General features: G+C 40.0%; 1 protein-coding gene across 6 annotated transcripts in view; it reads right to left on the bottom strand.

Annotated features, from left to right (window-relative positions):
- SUPT3H (SPT3 homolog, SAGA and STAGA complex component) overlaps positions 1–21,750 on the bottom strand; it is a 449,050-nt gene that overhangs the window by 197,242 nt on the left and 230,058 nt on the right. For all 6 annotated transcript variants that reach the window (XM_075860943.1, XM_075860945.1, XM_075860946.1 and 3 more), the window contains one exon: positions 21,324–21,408. In XM_075860943.1, the coding sequence (XP_075717058.1) occupies positions 21,324–21,408 (85 nt within the window). The remainder of the gene's footprint in view (positions 1–21,323; positions 21,409–21,750) is intronic.

Genomic DNA, 21,750 nt, shown 5'->3' on the forward strand with positions numbered 1-21,750 from the left:
GTCTATTCTTGTTCTTAGAAATGAAGGCTATTCCATGCGAGAAATTGCCAAGAAACTGAAGATTTCCTACAACGCTGTGTACTACTCCCTTCAGAGGACAGCACACACAGGCTCTAACCAGAGTAGAAAGAGAAGTGGGAGGCCCCGCTGCACAACTGAGCAACAAGACAAGTACATTAGAGTCTCTAGTTTGAGAAATAGACGCCTCACAGGTCCTCAACTGGCAGCTTCATTAAATAGTACTTGCAAAACGCCAGTGTCAACGTCTACAGGGAAGTGGCGACTCCGGGATGCTGGCCTTCAGGGCAGAGTGGCAAATAAAAAGCCATATCTGAGACTGGCTAATAAAAGGAAAAGTTTAATATGGGCAAAAGCACACAGACATTGGACAGAGGAAGACTGGAAAAAAGTGTTATGGACAGACGAATCGAAGTTTGAGGTGTTTGGATCACACAGAAGAACATTTGTGAGACGCAGAACAACTGAAAAGATGCTGGAAGAGTGCCTGACGCCATCTGTCAAGCATGGTGGAGGTAATCTGATGGTCTGGGGTTGATTTGGTGCTGGTAAAGTGGGAGATTTGTACAAGGTAAAAGGGATTTTGAATAAGGAAGGCTATCACTCCATTTTGCAACGCCATGCCATACCCTGTGTACAGCGCTTGATTGGAGCCAATTTCATCCTACAACAGGACAATGACCCAAAGCACACCTCCAAATTATTCAAGAACTATTTAGGGGAGAAGCAGGCAGCTGGTATTCTATCTGTAATGGAGTGGCCAGCGCAGTCACCAGATCTCAACCCCATAGAGCTGTTGTGGGAGCAGCTTGACCGTATGGTACGCAAGAAGTGCCCATCAAGCCAATCCAACTTGTGGGAGGGGCTTCTGGAAGCATGGGGTGAAATTTCTCCCGATTACCTCAGCAAATTAACAGCTAGAATGCCAAAGGTCTGCAATGCTGGAATTGCTGCAAATGGAGCATTCTTTGACGAAAGCAAAGTTTGAAGGAGAAAATTATTATTTCAAATAAAAATCATTATTTCTAACCTTGTCAATGTCTTGACTATATTTTCTAGTCATTTTGCAACTCATTTGATAAATATAAGTGTGAGTTTTCATGGAAAACACAAAATTGTCTGGGTGACCCCAAACTTTTGAACGGTAGTGTGTGTGATATAGATGCTGAATACTTCACCAAAGAAATGTATGTGCCAATACTGTACTTCTATGTGGAGGCAGATGGAGGTGTTTTTTTGTTTTTTTTTCGGGCTCACGTAGTTTAGGAGTAACCAAGTTGTATGATGTATTACAGAGATAATCTCCGAAAGAAGTATAGAAGAACTATGGGTCTGTATTAGGCAGGGGCTACACAGCGACTCGCAAGGGACTTCAATGTCTCCCTACCAAAAAAAAAAATTTTTGGGCAACCAACCTTGGTTGGATGGTAATGCTGCAGTTTTATACTGAGGAGCCCTAAAGCAGTTGTTTCATCACAGACAACCCCTTTAATCTTATCTCCATGGGTCTGGCTACATAGACCCCCCAAACAAATAGCCAATAGTGTAGTGGAAATGTCAGATGAATGGCCGTCTATGTAATACATAGATGGTTCGAGTACACCCGAGCGGAGGACCCCCTTCTATGACGCTCATATGCCGTAAAACAGGACATATGGACAAAGGTTCCCCCGATGACAACTCCTGTAAGGAAGTATATTGACCGCCGTGAACCACCATGCAAATCCAGGCACAGCCATTGCCCTTTGATTATAGCAGTGTGACAACTCTTATTACAAAAAGTCAGCTCTGGGAGGGGGAATATCATTAGGCCAACACTTTGCTGTGTGGTGCGGCACAAATCCACACCTGAACCTTAACCAGGAGAACCAAGACAAAAGTACGGAGGAGAAGCTTTTTTTTCCAGTTAGTTTTTTACAGATGCAATTTAAGAAAATTTTGATCCGGTACCACTAAAATACTTTTACCTGATTTTTTGTTAAAGGGTAACTATACTTTTTAAAAACGTTTGACATGTCATAGTAACATGTCAGAAGTTTTGATCAGTGGGGGTCCGAGCACTGAGACCCCGACCGATCTCGAAAATGAAGCAGCACAAGCGCTTGGGTGAGTGCTGTGCCGCTTAGTTTCTGATCAGCTTTAATCGAAGCCGTGTACCAGCTCAATGGAAAGTCTATGAGCCCTGACACCGCTCACTCAGCTTTCCGAGGAAAGTCGTTTAGAAATTAAACGGTACAGCGCTCATGCCACTTCGTTTTAGAAATCGGTAGAGGTCTCAGTGCTAGGAATCCCACTGATCAAAACTTTTGACATGTCACTATAACATATCAAAAGTTTTTAAAAAGTATAGTTACCCCTTAAAGGGGTTTTCCTTTTAACAAAAACTTACCATACATTAAACCCACCGATCACTAAAGCCCTTCTGCTCTATGGGAGGTTTCTGTCCTCCCTGAGCTCGCTTTTGGACGCCTGCGCTATTGGTTTGACACCAGTCCTTCTCATCGTACAGCCGCAGTGAGGAGAAGTTTGAAAAGAGCGACGGTCGAGCATGACGTAACTGATGAAGACTCTGGTCTAGAGTTGAAACGTGCAGTACAAGTAATAAAGTAAGTACGTGTTTTACCTCATCAACTTTCTTTGAAATATTTGACAATTGTGAGCAGTGCCCATTGTAAATGCCCTATTTTTGGATCCAGATTATCGACAGATAAAACAAATCATAGAGGAAAAGGATGGATTGCAGTGTCAATATGAGTGCGGCTTGAAGCTCGGAGAGGCCTCCCAGAGGTCCACATAACTGGTAAGTGCTACAAAGAACTGTGCGCCACAGGCGAGGGCCAACTCAAAATCTTTCTATAATTTCAACATAGACACCATCAGGATCATAAATAAGTTTACTATAAAGAAGAACCCTGTTTCTCTTCCCTTTTTAACTTCCCTCTCAGTTATATGAATTTTAATGCATTTATGAAACATTGCACTTTGATACAAAATTGCAGGAAGGTGCCCATGTATGTAAAAGGCTGGGTGGTATTTTCACACTGTGCCAGGTGTCTACTCTCAGAATATATGTGTGTAAGGGTATAATATGATTTTTATTTTTTTAAATTCAGGTTTTATTTGTGTATATTAAAATTGTCCCGAAAACCCAGACTACAAAAGGATTAAGCAATTTTGCAACAGGAGTATAAAATCCTAATAAATCAAGGAGCAGACGTCCTATGTGTGTGCGTGTAAAGAAGAGAAAAAAGTATTGATAAAACAGGAGGCAGTGAACACTAGGGGTCACTGTACAATGACAGACATATCTAGAACCTGTTGCTTCCAATCAGGTGGATTAAATACAAAACCAAAGTCAGCTGTGACCACTTTGACGGCATAATTCTTCTAACAAGCCGATCTTCTGAAACAAACCAACTCCAAAACCATCAAGTTTATTTGAAATCAGATAAGGTGATGTTCTGCGGTATTCTGCCAGAGGCTGCGGGGAATGTGCACATTGAGATCACAGCCCTGCTGCTGCCTCTCAGATGTCCGCTAATCTCTGAGGTTTCACCTGGGCTTTCAATCCTCGGGACTCCCTGCAAAAAAACCATGAGAGCAGCTGAGAAATAGATCCGACTGAATACAGGACTTGTGGCCGGGAATGTTTAAAGTTATTGTCCAGTGAGAAAACTCAATGACTGAATGGCGGTTAATAGAGGGGGGGGGGGGTGTACCGTTCAGGATCCTTATCTCTCAGCCAGAGTGGTTATAAAGAGCGGCTCTTATTCTGGAGGAAGTGTCCTGTCCTGAATTGTACATACAAAATATTGATATGAATAGGCGTATCAATGTGTAATGCTTATTTTCTCCTGGGGTGGCACTGCAGGTAAATTGAACACTTACTGCCAAATTTCCCCACAGATCCCAGCTGATCACTAGGGCTCCCAGCAGGGGGACACTTTGCAATTAGCTTATTGTCAAGGGACCCTTCTAACAAGTAGAGATTGTCCAAAACAAAACAAAAAACTGAAGTGCATGGGTGCAAAAACTAATTAGAACAACTCATAACAATCTCTTGTATTTATAAAAAAAACAAAACGTAAAAAATTGGTTTCAAAATGTGATAAAAGATTATGCAAATAGATGGTAACTTTTACAGATTTATTGCAGATGTTTTCGGCAATTAAGCGCCACATTAAAGATAGTGAAAAATTGAAGGGTGTTTCACGTTTGCTTGGAAAAAAAAATCTAAAATGGATTAGCTGTGTGTATTTTTCAAGGGGATAAATATCAAGGGTTTATGTACCATGAGACTTTGGTGCCCTAGGTTGGCTGCATACCTTATTTTAATGAGTGGTGAAAACTTGTGCAGGGATCCACTCACCACAAGCCCTACAACATATGGAGGTCATAGAGGGGGTCCCTGTGTGGTCAGTTATGTGGAGGTGGGCCCCGTGTTAGTTGGGGAGGCCCAATAAATGATCTGCTCATGTTCAAGGCACCTTTAAAGGGGTTATGTGGGGACCAAAAATGATTAGCAGGTGTCGTCACTGCAGCATGTGATACACTCGCTAATATACATTGTGGTCCCCCGTCGCACTGATTAAGAGATTTTTATAGCGCTGCCGGGGGACCGGAAGTCTAATTGCACATCTTCCTTAATGACGATACGACTCTTCGCCATGTGACCGGCCTCGCTGTACTCTATGTACAAGCAGCAGTAGTACAGCAAGAACATAGAGTACAGCAGGGTCGGTCACATGATGCATAGTCGTATCGCCATGAAGGAAGATGTGCAACTAGACTTCCGATCCCTCGGCAGCACTATAAAAATCTCTTAATCAGCGCGACGGGTGACCAAAATGAATATTAGTGAGTGTACTGACATACTGAAATGAGTACACTGCTAATAATTTTCGGTCCCCACGTAACACCTGTGGGCCTCATGCACACGGCCATACCCGTAATCACGGCCCGCCCCACCACAGCCCGCATTTTCAGCCCGTTCTCCCATACAAAGTATAGGACAAAAGATAGGACATGTTCTATTTTTTGCGGTACAGTTCTAAGGCACGGACACTTATCCGTAGCGATACGGAAAGGTGTCCGCGGCCAATAGAACTGAATGTGTCCGTAATGGCGGACCGTATTACGGTCCAAATTACGGAGATTTTTTACGGTCATGTGAATGGGGCCTTAATCTGTGATGTTGGAAAGGAGATGAGAGGAAAACAAGCGCCCAGTCATCCCACTGCTGATGGTTAAAGATGGTGGTTTTAGCCAGCAATAAAAGGGAGCCTCATTTTAATCTTTGCTATGTGGCGCCCCCTCACCTCTATGTACACCACTACATTTTCTTTTTCCAATGAAGGAAAAATACTAAAAACAGCCAATATTTCAAGTTCCCCCTCGCTTTTTTTACGGCAAAGAAATCCTATCAGAAGCGACATTGTGGTTATACCTCGATCGGACGAGTGATCCGGGGATTGAGCAGAGAGAACCAGTCATGGGACTCTTCAGACAGCTGTATTGTGGCCGCATTTAAGCATCCAAATGACGGCTGGGGGTGTCCGGGTCTTGCGGCCGTAGTATGGACTTTAAAATGCGGTCGCATTACATCCATTTGAATATTGTGACGGTTCATCACCTGACGGATACAAAGGGTCACCAACGTACCCCATTAATTTGTTTCCGGTATTTTTGGTGACAAGAATAGAACTTTAGACTAACTTCACAAATTTCCAAAATTCTTGACGGATCCCCATTTGGATTCACGTCGTCTTCCGTGACATTTTCTAATGACGGATTACAGGAATTTTACTATAATCCTCATATGAAATATTCTTGAGTACATTAGATCACAGATTAACACTATATTTCCCGATATTTCCCCGTGAACGACCCATGTAACATGCAGAATAAAACGCTACAGGTTGCTACCCATTGTGCGCAGTCCTCATATGACCTGGAGAATGCTTCTACATCCCAGCCAGCTCACATGTCGCAGAGAATTAGGCATCAAATAGGAAACAGGAACATTCAGTCAAAATGACATTCTCCTTTTTTGATCCTTCCACCTCGATGGAGACAACATCAATTTTTGAGCTGGTCTGTTGACATCTACTGCCAAATATAAGGCCCCGTATGCCTGCAGCCAATTACATAGCGCTCAGACAGAGAGTGAAACAGCGCCGATCTGCAAGCACTTCTCCACGCTCTTCACGCATCCTCCAGACTACCAGTCTTGGAAGGGGAACGAGTATTTATCCAATTATAGCAGCCCTGCCTATGGCGCGGATGTGTAATTAGACAATGCAGATCATGGGTATGAGCATAGTGTGTACATTACATTTCAGAAATACTCAAGGCAACTATAGTAAATGTCACAAATTCTAAGTGTAAGAAAATGAACTCGTCCAGAGGATTCGAGACGCTTACAAATAGTAAAAATAACTCTCGGTCCCCCCTCTCCTACTTTTGCAGCAACTTATAGGAACTATGGAAAGAGGGAAGCATTGTACAGGTTCTATTAAAGTGAGTGTCCATCTTTTAAGACCATGTTGTATTTAGATCCAACAAACTATGTAGAATAATTTCTTATAACATTCTATCTGCCACCACCACTAGGGGGAGCTCAGGAGCTTACTGTATACAGATTTATTATAGAGCACAATGTATAAAGGGTATGCAGTGAGCTCCTAAGCTCCCCCCAGTGGTGGCTGCAGGCAGACAATGTTATTATTTCATTTTAGAGAGCTTCAACTGCTATTTAGATATATTATGAAATTAAACCGTACTGAATTTTGGACCCTTTTGAGCTAAAATGTGGTATTTAAGGGTGGACATTAAGGAATGTGGGATGAGACCAAACTAAGATGGGGCTCCCTCTTTGATATCTTCAATAACTAAGCTGGGGCTCTTTATCTTTGATAAAGGCGCCAGTAATTTTATTTTCTTAAAAATAAAGCGTGTAAATTACTGTAGGCTGCAGCCAAGCTTAACATTATATTGATCTGATAAAAACCAATATGTATTAGAACAACAAGTGTAAAAATGACGTAGGTTACGGTCCCTTTTCACAATATTGAAGACAATTTATATTTTTGACTAACTGTAGAATATTGAGTAATGTTCTTAAACTTGCATAAAGCGCATATAGCATGCTTTCATATAGTCATGTATATAGCATACTTTCCTATGGTCATGTATATAGCATGCTTTCCTATGGTCATGTATATAGCATGCCTTCATATAGTCTTGTATATAGCATGCTTTCCTATGGTTATGTATATAGCATGCTTTCCTATGGTCATGTATATAGCATGCTTTCCTATGGTCATGTATATAGCATGCTTTCATATAGTCATGTATATAGCATGCTTTCCTATGGTCATGTATATAGCATGCTTTCCTATGGTCATGTATATAGCATGCTTTCCTATGGTCATGTATATAGCATGCTTTCCTATGGTCATGTATATAGCATGCTTTCCTATGGTCATGTATATATAGCATGCTTTCCTATAGTCATGTATATAGCATGCTTTCCTATGGTCATGTACATAGCATGCTTTCATATGGTTATGTATATAGCATGCTTTCCTATGGTCATGTATATAGCATGCTTTCCTATGGTCATGTATATAGCATGCTTTCCTATGGTCATGTATATAGCATGCTTTCATATGGTCATGTATATAGCATACTTTCCTATGGTCATGTATATAGCATGCTTTCATATGGTCATGTATATAGCATGCTTTCCTATGGTCATGTATATAGCATGCTTTCCTATGGTCATGTATATAGCATGCTTTCATATGGTCATGTATATAGCATGCTTTCCTATGGTCATGTATATAGCATGCTTTCCTATGGTTATGTATATAGCATGCTTTCCTATGGTCATGTATATAGCATGCTTTCCTATGGTCATGTATATAGCATGCTTTCCTATGGTCATGTATATAGCATGCTTTCCTATGGTCATGTATATAGCATGCTTTCCTATGGTCATGTATATAGCATGCTTTCCTATGGTCATGTATATAGCATGCTTTCCTATGGTCATGTATATAGCATGCTTTCCTATGGTCATGTATATAGCATGCTTTCCTATGGTCATGTATATAGCATGCTTTCCTATGGTCATGTATATATAGCATGCTTTCCTATGGTCATGTATATATAGCATGCTTTCCTATAGTCATGTATATATAGCATGCTTTCCTATGGTCATGTACATAGCATGCTTTCATATGGTTATGTATATAGCATGCTTTCCTATGGTCATGTATATAGCATGCTTTCCTATGGTCATGTATATAGCATGCTTTCATATGGTCATGTATATAGCATGCTTTCATATGGTCATGTATATAGCATACTTTCCTATGGTCATGTATATAGCATGCTTTCATATGGTCATGTATATAGCATGCTTTCCTATGGTCATGTATATAGCATGCTTTCCTATGGTCATGTATATAGCATGCTTTCCTATGGTCATGTATATATAGCATGCTTTCCTATGGTCATGTATATAGCATGCTTTCCTATGGTCATGTATATAGCATGCTTTCCTATGGTCATGTATATAGCATGCTTTCCTATGGTCATGTATATAGCATGCTTTCATATGGTCATGTATATAGCATACTTTCCTATGGTCATGTATATAGCATGCTTTCATATGGTCATGTATATAGCATGCTTTCCTATGGTCATGTACATAGCATGCTTTCATATGGTTATGTATATAGCATGCTTTCATATGGTCATGTATATAGCATGCTTTCCTATGGTCATGTATATAGCATGCTTTCCTATGGTCATGTATATAGCATGCTTTCCTATAGTCATGTATATAGCATGCTTTCCTATGGTCATGTATATAGCATGCTTTCCTATAGTCATGTATATAGCATGCTTTCCTATGGTCATGTATATAGCATGCTTTCCTATGGTCATGTATATAGCATGCTTTCATATGGTCATGTATATAGCATGCTTTCCTATGGTCATGTATATAGCATGCTTTCCTATGGTCATGTATATAGCATGCTTTCCTATGGTCATGTATATAGCATGCTTTCCTATGGTCATGTATATATAGCATGCTTTCCTATAGTCATGTATATAGCATGCTTTCCTATGGTCATGTACATAGCATGCTTTCATATGGTTATGTATATAGCATGCTTTCCTATGGTCATGTATATAGCATGCTTTCCTATGGTCATGTATATAGCATGCTTTCATATGGTCATGTATATAGCATGCTTTCATATGGTCATGTATATAGCATACTTTCCTATGGTCATGTATATAGCATGCTTTCATATGGTCATGTATATAGCATGCTTTCCTATGGTCATGTATATAGCATGCTTTCCTATGGTCATGTATATAGCATGCTTTCCTATGGTCATGTATATATAGCATGCTTTCCTATGGTCATGTATATAGCATGCTTTCCTATGGTCATGTATATAGCATGCTTTCCTATGGTCATGTATATAGCATGCTTTCCTATGGTCATGTATATAGCATGCTTTCATATGGTCATGTATATAGCATACTTTCCTATGGTCATGTATATAGCATGCTTTCATATGGTCATGTATATAGCATGCTTTCCTATGGTCATGTACATAGCATGCTTTCATATGGTTATGTATATAGCATGCTTTCATATGGTCATGTATATAGCATGCTTTCCTATGGTCATGTATATAGCATGCTTTCCTATGGTCATGTATATAGCATGCTTTCCTATAGTCATGTATATAGCATGCTTTCCTATGGTCATGTATATAGCATGCTTTCCTATAGTCATGTATATAGCATGCTTTCCTATGGTCATGTATATAGCATGCTTTCCTATGGTCATGTATATAGCATGCTTTCATATGGTCATGTATATAGCATGCTTTCATATGGTTATGTATATAGCATGCTTTCCTATGGTCTTGTATATAGCATGCTTTCCTATGGTCATGTATATAGCATGCTTTCCTATGGTCATGTATATAGCATGCTTTCCTATGGTCATGTATATAGCATGCTTTCCTATGGTCATGTATATAGCATGCTTTCATATGGTCATGTATATAGCATGCTTTCATATGGTCATGTATATAGCATGCTTTCCTATGGTCATGTATATAGCATGCTTTCCTATGGTCATGTATATAGCATGCTTTCATATGGTCATGTATATAGCATGCTTTCATATGGTTATGTATATAGCATGCTTTCATATGGTCATGTATATAGCATGCTTTCATATGGTTATGTATATAGCATGCTTTCCTATGGTCATGTATATAGCATGCTTTCCTATGGTCATGTATATAGCATGCTTTCCTATGGTTATGTATATAGCATGCTTTCCTATGGTCATGTATATAGCATGCTTTCCTATGGTCATGTATATAGCATGCTTTCCTATGGTCATGTATATAGCATGCTTTCCTATGGTCATGTATATAGCATGCTTTCCTATGGTCATGTATATAGCATGCTTTCCTATGGTCATGTATATAGCATGCTTTCCTATGGTCATGTATATAGCATGCTTTCATATGGTCATGTATATAGCATGCTTTCATATAGTCATGTATATAGCATGCTTTCATATAGTCATGTATATAGCATGCTTTCATATAGTCATGTATATAGCATGCTTTCCTATGGTCATGTATATAGCATGCTTTCCTATGGTCATGTATATAGCATGCTTTCATATGGTCATGTATATAGCATGCTTTCATATAGTCATGTATATAGCATGCTTTCATATAGTCATGTATATAGCATGCTTTCCTATGGTCATGTATATAGCATGCTTTCCTATGGTCATGTATATAGCATGCTTTCCTATAGTCATGTATATAGCATGCTTTCCTATGGTCATGTATATAGCATGCTTTCCTATGGTCATGTATATAGCATGCTTTCCTATGGTCATGTATATAGCATGCTTTCCTATGGTCATGTATATAGCATGCTTTCCTATGGTCATGTATATAGCATGCTTTCCTATGGTCATGTATATAGCATGCTTTCATATAGTCATGTATATAGCATGCTTTCATATAGTCATGTATATAACATACTTTCATATAGTCTTGTATATAGCATGCTTTCATATGGTCATGTATATAGCATGCTTTCCTATGGTCATGTATATAGCATGCTTTCATATAGTCTTGTATATATCATGCTTTCCTATGGTCATGTATATAGCATGCTTTCCTATGGTCATGTATATAGCATGATTTCCTATGGTCATGTACATAGCATGCTTTCCTATGGTCATGTATATAGCATGCTTTCCTATGGTCATGTACATAGCATGCTTTCCTATGGTTATGTATATAGCATGCTTTCATATGGTCATGTATATAGCATCATTTCCTATTGTCATGTACATAGCATGCTTTCATATGGTCATGTACATAGCATGCTTTCATATGGTCATGTATATAGCATGCTTTCATATAGTCTTGTATATAGCATGCTTTCCTATGGTCATTTACATAGCATGCTTTCCTATGGTCATGTATATAGCATGCTTTCATATAGTCTTGTATATAGCATGCTTTCATATGGTCATGTATATACTGTAGAATGCTTTTATGTGGTTATGATAACGAGTAAATATAAAAGTTATTTATGAAAAACTGATCAAAACAAAAAAAATATGACTTTTGAGGTCTAGATAAAACATCCTGCTATTGAAGGTACAATTTCCCTCCAGCACCACTGGAGGAGAAATGAAGCATTACATGGTGCCAATAGGCTGTCGTTGTAATACAAGTACTCCAGAGCAAGAGACACTCTACTCAGGCTAATAGATGAGGGTCCTGAATGGAGGGCACTCAGCTACTAAATATAAATTCTCTAATCAGGTTTTTAAAAATGGGTTTTCTAAATCAGACAACCCCTTTAACTTCCACTGGTTGTTGTTTCACCAGGTTGGAATGGAAGTTGGAAGAATCTGGCCAAGTGCCCATCTAGACCTAGCCAACTAAAAGGCGGATTCCAGTTTGGAAAACCCATTTTCATATAACCTATAGGTCCCTTGTTTTGGATCCTCATCTCTTGGCCAGAGTGGAGAGCGGTTACAAAGAGTCCCTCTCGCTGTGGATCACCTTTATTTCATCACACAGACAACCCACTGTGCAATGCTTTATTTCCCCTTTGGTGGCGCTACAGGGAAATTAGACACTTACTGCCAGGATTCCCAAAGGCTGATTACTAGGGGCCGCAGCAGGGGGACACCTGGTCACCTGTTTATTGTCAAGCAAGCCTTCTAACAAGTAAGTATAGTCCAAAGCGGTGAACCCCTTTAAGGCATCGATGTTTAGTAACCAAGGACCCAATGACTTACTTTAAAGCGACCCTCTGGTCCTGGGACATTTTAAATAGGATAGGGTATATGGAGTAATAATATTGGCTGTCCTCCAGTTGTGCCCCTCTGCTCTGGATCAGCTGTTTAAGGGTTCCCTCTTAGCTGTCCCCAAATGGATGCAGCGTTTCTTAGACTAGGAGTCTAAGACACTCCCACTGTTCTTGGATTGGCCAGAGAAGCTCACGTGAGTTGTGTCCAATCCGTGTACAGAGGGAGTGTCTTAGACTCATTCTGAGCAGCGCTGTGGCCTCGACAGAAAAATGTCAGAGGGGCACAACTGGAAGGCACCAGGTAATATTACTCCATATACCCCATCACATTTATAATTTTGTCCAGGAACGGGAGGGTCACTTTAACCCTACTACAGGTCTTCACAATATACCTGAAAACCCAACATTTACTGTATAACATTCGCAACACAGGATCGGATAACGGAACGTTCTCGTCTAACATGAGAATGACCAGCACTGCCGGTGTATCCACATATATATAGGACAGGTGTGCCACAACCTCTTCATACATGTACATACGGTGGTTCGTTCAGCTTACAGTAGGAGTTAACGGGATATTGCAGGGATTTGTCTCAGATGGTTTCTATGAACTTCTTTATCCCATTCATGTAAACACAGGGCAGGTTCCGGTTTGCCGAGCTCTGTATACACCAAGTGACTTAGTACAAAGTCTTAATGTTTAGTTAGCCGGCAGATTGCTTCCATCCTGTGACTCATTAGCTCCCAGTGGTACCTCCACTTCCTTTATTTTATACAATCACAAATTATATTAGTTTCTCTTATTTTGATAACCTCGCTAATTAATGTCCTGCACAGGAAACTTTATGAGTCTTTTAAAGCAAAGCCATAAAACAGGGACTTATTTCAGTGACTCGGGTGGCAAAGCGGGTCTGTTTGCAAATACCAGACTGAGGAGCGAGCGGTGCCTGCTATTTTACCATTGTTTATCCCTCTGGATTATTGAAGTTAATGCAAGCAGTGTTTTCATTTTTAAATCGCCTTTTCTGGGGAATTTCAGAAATTTGGAAATTGAGAGTATAGTGTTACCGTCTGCGGGGGGGGGGGGGTGAGAAGGAATTAGTGCAGGGGGCTTGCGGATCATATTTATAGTACTGGTAGCAGGGCCGGGATAATGAAATGGATTACAGTAAAAAATGAACTGTGCACAAGGAGTTAGATGAACACCACAATATGTCACAGCTCTGCAGCAAGGGGGGATATAACGAAGAGGGGGAACTGATCTTGTGGTTGTGGGTGCGGATGTGTGAGGTAATGGTTAAAGACCAGTAACCAAAAAACAATTACCCACCACAGATATGGAAGACCCATCAGCAGAATGCAGGAGCTTAAAAAAAAAAAAAAAAAAAAAAAAAAAAAGGAGCCTATATTCTGCTGATGGTGTCTGCATGGCAGAATTGGGAAAATTGGGATATCAAAGACTCTGTTCTCATCTGCGTTGCGGCTTCTGTTCGGACCAAAAGTCCCGACACTGTGCCGTATCAGTTGTACGACGGATTCAAATTGTGCCTGGTGGACCTCATTAACTTACCACACCAAGAATAGGGATACACGCTGCACTATTCTTGCTGTCAAATGTGGTGGAACTGCCGATAGAGGCCTGAACGGTAGTGTGAACAGAGTTTTACATACATGAATGACTAGAATGACTTATGGTGTTTGGGAAGAAAAAAACATACACAGCACCACATGGTGCAAGATAAACCGGATAGGTAAGTTAATTCGTAGTGGTGGTAAGTTATAGCACTCCCCTAAAGAAGTTTGTACTGGCAGGTACAACTTAGGGATGTAGGCAGTAGTCAAATATGTTGTAGCTTTCAGTATCGAGATGCCGGCATCAATTGTATTGTGCCGCGGTAAATAGCCATTTAAAAAAGGTATATATTTTTGGAAAAAATATATTAAAAATGGATATAAGAAAGCGCTACACAAAAGCAAGGATCGGTAGAGTAATAATAATGCGTGGTTTATTTTGCAAAGAAGGGCAACGCGTTTCAACGCAGAACCTGCGTCTTCATCAGGCCATTTTTAATATATTTTTTCCAAAAATATATAACTTTTTTAAATGGCTAGAATGACTTATGACTAGAATAGCAGGATAGAACATCTGGAAGGGTTAATAATGAGCCGGCAGGTGGTTCGAGATACGGCACTGTCACGTTTTCTCAATATTATTCAGCAAGCTTCCCCCCGCCCCATTAACTTCTTTTGAAATAATTTGTTCTGCCAGTACAGGAATTAAAATTATTCTTTACATTTCTACAAGGAGGGACATGTAGCACACTCGAGACATGTTATTTTCTTGAAGACTATATGGCATAATTGGGGTGTACAGTGTATATATACAGTACCCCGCGATACATTGCATAGTGCCCTGTATAGTACCTTCTGTAAGCACCTCTCCCATATGATGAACGGTCATCCAGTGTGCAAATAAGTGTGTAAATATAATCGCCATATAGTATGGTGCACAATAACATACATTGGGCAAGTACCACTTTCATAAGGTTACCTAAATGACCATGCTATACAGTATCACCACCACCATACCCTGTAAAAATAATAACTGGTACATTGGCTAAGTAGCAGTGCCACACAAGTAAATACCACCATACCAATCTCAAAGAATACCAACAGTGACCAAAAAAACGCTCCATATATATAATCTAATAGTAGTGCTATACCATGTCTATACAATTAATATTAAGATTCATGGTTACAAACTACAGGTGCCAGACTTTCTGTGGTGCCACTGACGTGCGCACAGGACAAACGCCCCAAACACCAGCCTGGCACCTAATGTACGTCAGGCATGTCATATGCAGCGATGTGTAGAATTAACAGATTTTTCTTTTAGTCTTATTGGTATTACATGAGCTGTGATCTCTGCAGGAGTTCTGTGTCCAGACTGTGAATAAAGGAGCATTCTCTCCCGCAGCCCCAGCAGGAAGTACCAGCACAATCTCAGGCAATAAACAGAGAAATAATATCCAGCCAATCAGCTGAATGTTATCAAACCCTTGTCTCTGTGCGTTTTTAAAGGACTAGTCATCACCTCAGACACGGCAACAGTATACATGTGGCAAACACTTCTATGACGAGTAGGGAAGTTGTGGTTTCAATCAACAGGGGTTGTGAACATACGTCCATACAGTAAGACGCAGCCGAGTTTGGGCCATAAGAAAGCATCAGTTTTTTGTTTGGTTTGCTTTTTTCATCTCTGCATTTCGAAAGCCATAGCCATACATATAATGTATTGAACAACTTGTTTTTAAGCTTCGATCTTACAGTGTTTACGGTCAGATAGAAATAACATGTTAACCGTATTCTGCGAGTCGTTGCGATTACGGCAAAACCACATTTATAGTCTTTTTTTTACGTTTTACTACTTTCACACATTAAAAACACTTTCTTTTTAAAACATTTGTTTTGGTCTCCCCGCATTCTGAAAGCCATCACTTTTTTTTTTTTTTTTTTTTTTTTTAAATCTGTCAATGTAGATTATTGAGGATTTATTTATTGAGAGACGAGTTATAGTTTTAATTTGTTCACTGTCCGGGACAAATAACGTGTTATTTTTAGAGTATAGATCCTTACAGAGACGGCAATCCTAACCACGAGTACTTTTTTTACTTTTTTAAATTTTTAGATTTTACAAACTGCACTTATAGCTCTCTTGTTCCGGAAGTTTCCATCCCGCTATATTGTATGGTATTGTCAACCCTCCACATTTTTTTTTAAACGATATTGGCAATTGGGAGAGATTAAACCCATCCTGAAATTCTGACGTCCATGGGAAAAAAAAGCAACAGAAATTATTATTATTTGTTATCTCTCTAATTAAATCTTGAAATAGATTTGCTTCCTTTCTTGCTTGAGAAGATCCTTCCTCTTGTCTCATTGCCCCAAACACTTTAATAAAAAGTCCTACATGGAACATGTGCAAGTCCAGTAGAACATGTATTGAGCTAGATCTTTACCACTATCTTTCCTAATTTTAGACGGTTTCCCTTGTGAGCGTCAACTTTTTGAAACCTGTGGAGGCAAAATTGTAAATAAATGTAGTCTGATCAATATATCATCAGAAATTGACAAGATTCTGGTGAACAGTTGAGTCATCTGCTCATTCACAATTAATTTTACATAAGTAAGATGCTCAAATACATAGAATCGATCATTTGGCCAAAAAATACATTCCCCATCTCCCTCAAAAACATTCAGAGCCTGTTTATTATTTCAATGGGGGGGGGGGGGGTGAGAAGTTGTTGGACATTTCAAGTGATTATTTTCATTGGAGACAAATGATTGGATGGGTCAAAATCCAACCTACCAGATACTTAAATCTCCAAATGGGGAACATTATTCTACTACACTTAACACCTCAACCTGGGGCACCACTGTCCTTGAGATGTCCCATTGGCAATATTTGTGCATCAATGGACACTTCTTTGACGGAAACAGGGATCGGACACCTTCGTTCTCTAGATTGGTGATCAATAGCTGGTCAATTATTATTATTTTTTAAACAATGAAATGTCAAGGTTTAGCCTGTCAATCAACACTCAGACCATACAGCCACACGTGACTATGTAAGACCAGCCTAAGCAAGATTTTCACATTTTAGAAATTTTTATGCAATATTTGATGGGGCTGTTATGATGGCATTTATGATAGTATTACCAGTCTTCACCGAGAGCAAACATATCACACCGTCACTGGTTATTTGTGGAATATTTGTCCATTCCTGACTCTCTAAGAACAGAGCGCCATGATTGTGATCTTTTATTGACTGCAACTAAATTTTCTCTCGGCATTGGATAATCACAAATCTCTACCATCCATTAGAAAATGTATTCCTTATAAAGGGGTTGTCTGGTTTATAAAAGCCATTTATCCTATTAGGGAATTATGAACTAATAGAGGGGGAGGGGGCCCTCTGTTCAGGATCCAAAGTAGAGAGCAGTTACAAAGAGTGTCTCCTGCGTTGGAGGACCTGTCCTGTCCTGCATTACATAGCCAACCCATTGATTTGAATTGATACTGTGTAATACTTAATTTCCTCTGTGGTGGCGCTGCAGAGAAACTAAAGACTTACTGGCAGATTCCCCCACAGACCACAGCTGATCACTGGGGGTCACAGCAGTGGAACACTTTGTAATAAACTTTTTGTCAAGGAAGCCTTAAAAAAGTAGGGATTGTCCAATGCGAACAATTCTTTTAAGCTGGCTTAAATCCTCAGCTTTGTTGTCATTGGGTCACACATGGCCTCCGTGTCCTTTCTCCGTTCAGATTCATTAAACGTAGCAGAAATTAATGGAAAAATCCTTTAAATACCCGTACAGGAAAATACCATTCTGTTTTAAAATGACTGGAAACTCATGAATGCTTTGTTCTTGTATCCACCCTTGTGGTTTCCAGACAGAAGATTAAAAAAAAAATCCGATGTAGAACAATAATGGATTCAGAGCAATAATGAGAGTGACCGCAATGTTGTCAAATTAGTGAACAGTGGTCTTTATTACCGGTGGTAAGCGTGCCTCCGTGGAGTGGATTGTTTTGGCTGGGCTTGTGGGCAGACACCTGTTGAAACACTGCAACCTTGCAACGGGGCCAGCTCCTGACAAGACTGGTTATCAATCCCACAGTGTTTCTTAGTGCTCTCCAGACAACCATTGTGCAAGAAGTCATTACTCTCTTTGCCCTGAGGGACAGTCATGTTACATGGATATGATTTGTGTTACGACCCCACAGGAGAAGTGGCCTCATGATGTGCTCGCTCGAAGACTCAGAAAGAATAGCTAGAAACAATAAATCTTCTCTGAAGGAGCTAAAAACCAAAAGGAAGGAGAACATTAAAGGGAGTTAAAACACACGGAGCTTCTGGTGGGGCGTACGTCAAACACAATGAGGTAATCAATGGGAAAGCCGGGGTCTGGAATTAGTCAAGAGAGCAATGAACGTTTCCGGATAGTCCACAATCAATGAAATACATAGACCGACTACACCTCTCTAAATACTCCTGGAAATCAAAGCGCTATTATAAGATTGATGAGCAATCAAATAATGGAACATCGGTACACAGGTCTAAGGCAATGGAAACGGTCAGGATGGAAAAAAATATATAGACATTATATAGGCGTATATATCGATATATAGATATAATCCTGTAATACGGAATACGCAGGACCTCAAATGCCAGATTAACAGATATTCTGCATTACTGGACAGTCATAAAATATTATGTAAACCTCACATGCAATGATAGAAAGCCTTCAGGGAGAGTGCCCAAAATAAATTGGTTATAATTTAGTTTTTTTCCTAATTTGTTATCTCTGCTCAGAGCCTTACCTTTACTATTCCTTAGGGCCTGTTCACATCTGCGTCAGGGCTCAGTTCATGGGTTACCGCCATACCTTTCCGTCAGGGGAACCCATAAACAGAAACCATAGCTTCTGTTTGCATTACCATTGATTCCAATAGTAATGTTTCCATTGCAACTGGTTTGTCCATTTGTCTCCGTCCCGTAAGGTTTACATTTTTTTTGCGGAATCAATAGCGCAGTCGACTGCGCTATTGTTTGCGCTAAAAAAAACCAGAAACCTTACGGAACGTAGACAAATGGAAACCATTTGCAATGGAAGCATTCCTTCACGGTAAAACGACAGACAACATGACAGAAGCCGATGGACCTCATGAGTAATTCAATGAAGTCCAGCTGGAGCCAGTGGTATTCGGTGTACAACGAAGTCGGCACCGCAACAAGGTTTTCCATGTAAACGGAAACCAGGGAGAAGATGTGAGCAGAGCCTTATTTCTACTATTCCTTATAACGTAGAGTAGGGGGTACATTTTGCATTATAATACATTACGCTACTTGCTGCAGAACCTCTTTTTGCAGTTCAGTACATAGTACATAGTTCAATACACCCGTGCCATAAATATAGTCAATGTACCTGTGCCATTTTGTTTTGAAGTAGACATATACATGAGTTCCATTGCCTCCAGAGCATTTACAGTATAGAAAATGCTAAAAAATATCTTGGTCATTGTACGGTACCGTGCTAAATGACAGAAGGTGGAGGTGTCAGAAAACAAGGTGAACGAGCCTATGCGGTTGATCCGAAAAGAGGACCAAAGATAGCACTAGAACCCAAATAATTCTAAATGCTTTCTCACTAGGATTGTTCTACCTGAGGTTCTACCCTGCTGAGATGCCACCAAAAATGGAGGTTCATGTTAAAAAATGTTTGATTGTTTTATCTTTTTTAGACTTAAAATTAGTTCTAATGTATCCTGAGTATCACCGGATTGAAAGCACATGCAGATCTGATTTAAGAGCTTCCTCCTGTCCCAATCAGAGGTCAAAACAATGAGTTACTAAAACTACTTTTACTTCCTCTACACCAAAGGCCTGTCTAGAGCCTGGAGGCAGTAGGTTAAAAAAGCAATTTGTCTGCCTGCTGTCCTGTCTCTTCTCCCTCATATCCCCCATCTACTTGCCTACTTCTTGTTTGGGGTTAGGAGAAGTCACGGCAAAAGAGAACCCTGCATGAGAAATGTCTTCTACTTCCCTGCACAGGCTTAGCGGGTGATAGGTTAAGAAAACGTCTGATATTTTATTTATCTAATGTGGATAGTACATAAACACTTGGCTACAGGAAGCTCTACGAGGCCTAAGAAAATAGTGAGGTCCGGTCACTGCCGACAGTGATAAAGTTTTATGTTCTACAGCAGCTAATCACCTGCTACATGAAAGGACATGAATTAGGAATGTAAAGCTGTTATCAGCCATGTTCTAGAAACAATCTGAGAGTTTCAAGAATGTCCCACTGCTATGTCGACTCTCCTTAGGGAGAATTAGCAAGGAGTGGAGAATTCAGGCAGTGCTCCCTGGGAAATATATGCAAATAACTTGCTTTACTATGGTGCTTTTTACATGGCTTCCTTGTCAATGTCTCCTGGCTGAATAAGCCTTGGAATATCACCCAGGTATATGCTAACCATTTGTGGACATGGCTGTTTTAGCCTTTTGGACCTTATAAAAAAAATAAATTTGGTTCTTAAAGGGGTTGTGCGCTTAGGATAATCCCTACTTGTTTGAAGGGTGCCATGACAACAAGGAGATTGCAAAGCATCCCCATGCTAGGACCCCAGCGATCAGCTTTTATCTGCAGGGAAAACCTGGCAAGTAAGGGTTCGATTTCCCTGCAGCGCCACCACAGGAGAAATTAAGCATTACACAGTGCCCATTCAATGGGTTGTCTGTGTAATGCAGGACAGGACAGGTCCTCCAGAGCGGGAGATGCTTTTTTGTAACCACTCTCCACTCAGGTCAAGATATGAGGATCCTGAACAGAGGACACCCCTCTATTATCTCACAATTCCCTAATAGGATGTATGAAAATGGGTTTTCTAGACTGGACAACCACTTTAACGTCTGAAAATGACGGAGCTGTTTTCAAGGTTAAACAGCCGCTCACGGGTTCCCCTGATGGAAAGCTCAGACGGAACCCATGAACGGAGACCCGACGCAGATGTGAACGAAGCCTTAGATATATGGTGACAGAATAATGTTTTATGGGGAGGTCAGGGGAGATTCCCAGCTGTTTGATACAGAAGAGAGGCAAGTCACGCCCCTCCTATAGGCAAGATTATCTAATTTTACCTCATTAGAAACCAAAAAATGTTTCCTGACCCTATAAGGAACATTGAAAAAAAGTCAATGGATGTTGATCCCTGGATGTTGTAATAGTCCAATCATCCATCAAGGTCCTAATCTAAACATGTGAAATACATAAATATATATTTATTTAATGTTTCTCCAGTAAAACTCATTAAAAAAAAACATTGTCAAATAAGAGAAATGTACTTACCAGATTGATAAGCTGAGTGTGAACAATGTCTTCCACCAGAACAGCAGACTCCTGCAGGGGCCGACGCGCATCCCCAAGTGAGAACCTAAAAGACAAAACCGATAATACACGGAAATTAAATACATTGAGCGAAAAATAGACAAAAAAGGCAAAAAGATGAGGCTCAGGGTTGTTTTCTCATAGGACAGACATCCAGGCTTGAAAGTCAAAGTTACAGACCAAAAAAAAATATCTCCACCATGTTCTACCTTCTTCACACTTATCGGCAAGACAAAACCCATAGGGTGATAAATTAATTAAAGCAAATGAACTCCTTCTTATTATCTATAAATCCTACTACCATCAACTGATAATCTTCAGATGATGTTGTCTTCTGCTGGGCTCATGGCCTTTAGTTGTGGATCAGCCCTATTATAATACCAGAAAT

Source organism: Rhinoderma darwinii, chromosome 4 (assembly GCF_050947455.1).
Source record: "Rhinoderma darwinii isolate aRhiDar2 chromosome 4, aRhiDar2.hap1, whole genome shotgun sequence".
In the NCBI taxonomy this organism is placed as follows: Eukaryota; Metazoa; Chordata; class Amphibia; order Anura; family Rhinodermatidae; genus Rhinoderma; species Rhinoderma darwinii.